General features: G+C 37.6%; 1 protein-coding gene across 1 annotated transcript; it reads left to right on the forward strand.

Moving 5' to 3' along the window:
- Positions 1-951, forward strand: LOC104979999 (olfactory receptor 51V1-like). Its single transcript, XM_010828542.1, has one exon. The coding sequence runs from the start codon at positions 1-3 to the stop codon at positions 949-951; it is 951 nt and encodes a 316-aa protein (XP_010826844.1).
- The last annotated feature ends 1,090 nt before the right edge of the window (positions 952-2,041 follow it).

The following is a 2,041-nucleotide window of genomic DNA, read 5'->3' on the forward strand; positions in this document are numbered from 1 at the left end:
ATGTCTGCTATCTCTATCCTGAACTTCAATAGTTCCAGATTTACTCTCACTGGTTTTCCTGGCTTAGAAGTTGACTATCTCTGGCTCTCCATCCCTTTTGCCTCCATTTATGCTATGGTTTTCCTGGGGAACTGCATGGTGCTCCACGTGATCAGGACTGAGCCGAGCCTGCACCAGCCCATGTTCTACTTCCTGGCCATGCTGGCCCTCACTGACCTGTGTGTGGGGCTGTCCACCGTGCACACAGTGCTGGGAATCTTATGGGGGGTGATTCAAGAGATCAGCCTGGATTCCTGCATTGCCCAGTCCTATTTCATCCATGGTCTGTCCTTCATGGAGTCCTCTGTCCTCCTTACTATGGCTTTTGACCGCTACATTGCCATTTGCAACCCACTACGCTATTCCTCCATCCTAACTAATGACAAAATCATGAAGATTGGGGTGGCAATCTTATGTAGGAGTTCTATGCTCATACCTCCAGTCATTATTCGCCTAAAGTTCTTAAATTATTGTCACCCCCACATCCTTTCTCACTCTTTCTGCCTGCACCAAGACTTAATTCGAATGGCCTGTTCAGACATTCGCTTCAATAGCATCTATGGTCTGGCCCTGGTGATCAGCAACTTGTTGTTGGATGCAGTGCTCATCATTATCTCCTATATCATGATCTTGCATGCAGTCTTAGCAATTGCATCACGAGAAGAGAGAATCAAGTCTTTGCAGACCTGTGTATCTCACATCTGTGCTGTTTTGGTTTTCTACATCCCAATCATTGGTCTGACCATGGTTCATCGTTTTGGCAGACACCTCTCACCCTGGGTTCATGTTCTCATGGGCAATGTCTATATCCTTTTCCCGCCCTTGATGAACCCCATTATTTATAGTATCAAGACTCAGCAAATACGAAGAAGAGTCCAGAGATTGTTTTACTTGAAAAAATGTAAGTCTTAATATCAAATGTGAATGTATTTAAAAGTCAGCAAAGCAGTTCAAAAGGGTAAGAGTCAGTGAATAATTAAAATATGTTTAATTACTTTCATTTGAATGAGGATTTCCATTTTACAAATACTTTTCTCTGCATTTTCCTTGAAACTATCATATCAGTGAAATCAGTTACGCTGTCAATGATTTTTGTATATCTGCAAATACATATATAATAGCTTCCAAATCATAATAAGTTCTGAGGCAGTTTAGCTATTAAAATTCATCTCACTATGGCCAGTTTGGGATTCATTCATTATAAAAAGGTATATTTTGCTGATTAAAATCCCCCAAGTAATTACTTAAGGACCAAAATTTATCTTACTCAAATTCTCCTTACTGTAAATGACATTCTTGTTTATTGTCTACCCATTTTCCCAGTTTAGTCCCATGGCAATGTAACTAAATAAGCCTAAAAGAAAATTTGACCTTTTTGAATAAATTTAAAAAGCAATGAAGCAAGCAAACAACAAAAAATTAATCTTGATGCTTTTTGCCCATCAGCCAGTCTTCCCCACTCCCACCCTACTGAACTGGAGAGAGAGACAATCAGTAATTTCCAGAGTAGAAACAAATATACACTTTTGTGTTTAGTTTTATTTTCTTAATCCAGGGAACAATACAAATAGCTATTCCACTTGAAAACCATTTGAAAATATTTCCAATGAACCCATAGATCATTTAAATCCAATGGGGAGAGAATGTTACTGTGATCAAAGAAAAACATTTCTAATTTATCTCCCCATTAAGACTCTGTGGTAGATGCTATTTTCTAATACATATATTATTTGTAGTTTAAAACACACAAAGATTAAACGATATGTCAAATTTTTAGGTGGTAGTAGGTGATGTGACTTGATTATATTCTGTTTTATTTTCAAATCACATGAAAAGTCTTTCTTTCCTATCTCCCCTCTGTACTTTTTAACATGAAGTTTGTTAAATGGTTCCACAACCCTCATAAAACTTTCATAAAATAAAAGTGAGCAAAAACACAAATAAATCATGGATCGCAAAATAATGCACACATTTGAGCTCTTGGTATGTGTAAATTTCCTTA

This window comes from Bison bison, unplaced genomic scaffold (assembly GCF_000754665.1).
Source record: "Bison bison bison isolate TAMUID 2011002044 unplaced genomic scaffold, Bison_UMD1.0 scf7180017858660, whole genome shotgun sequence".
Taxonomy (NCBI): Eukaryota; Metazoa; Chordata; class Mammalia; order Artiodactyla; family Bovidae; genus Bison; species Bison bison.

What these genes read in the sequence shown, in the direction of transcription:
- LOC104979999 (XM_010828542.1), top strand. Translation starts at nt 1, where the DNA reads ATGTCTGCTATCTCTATCCTGAACTTCAATAGTTCCAGATTTACTCTC.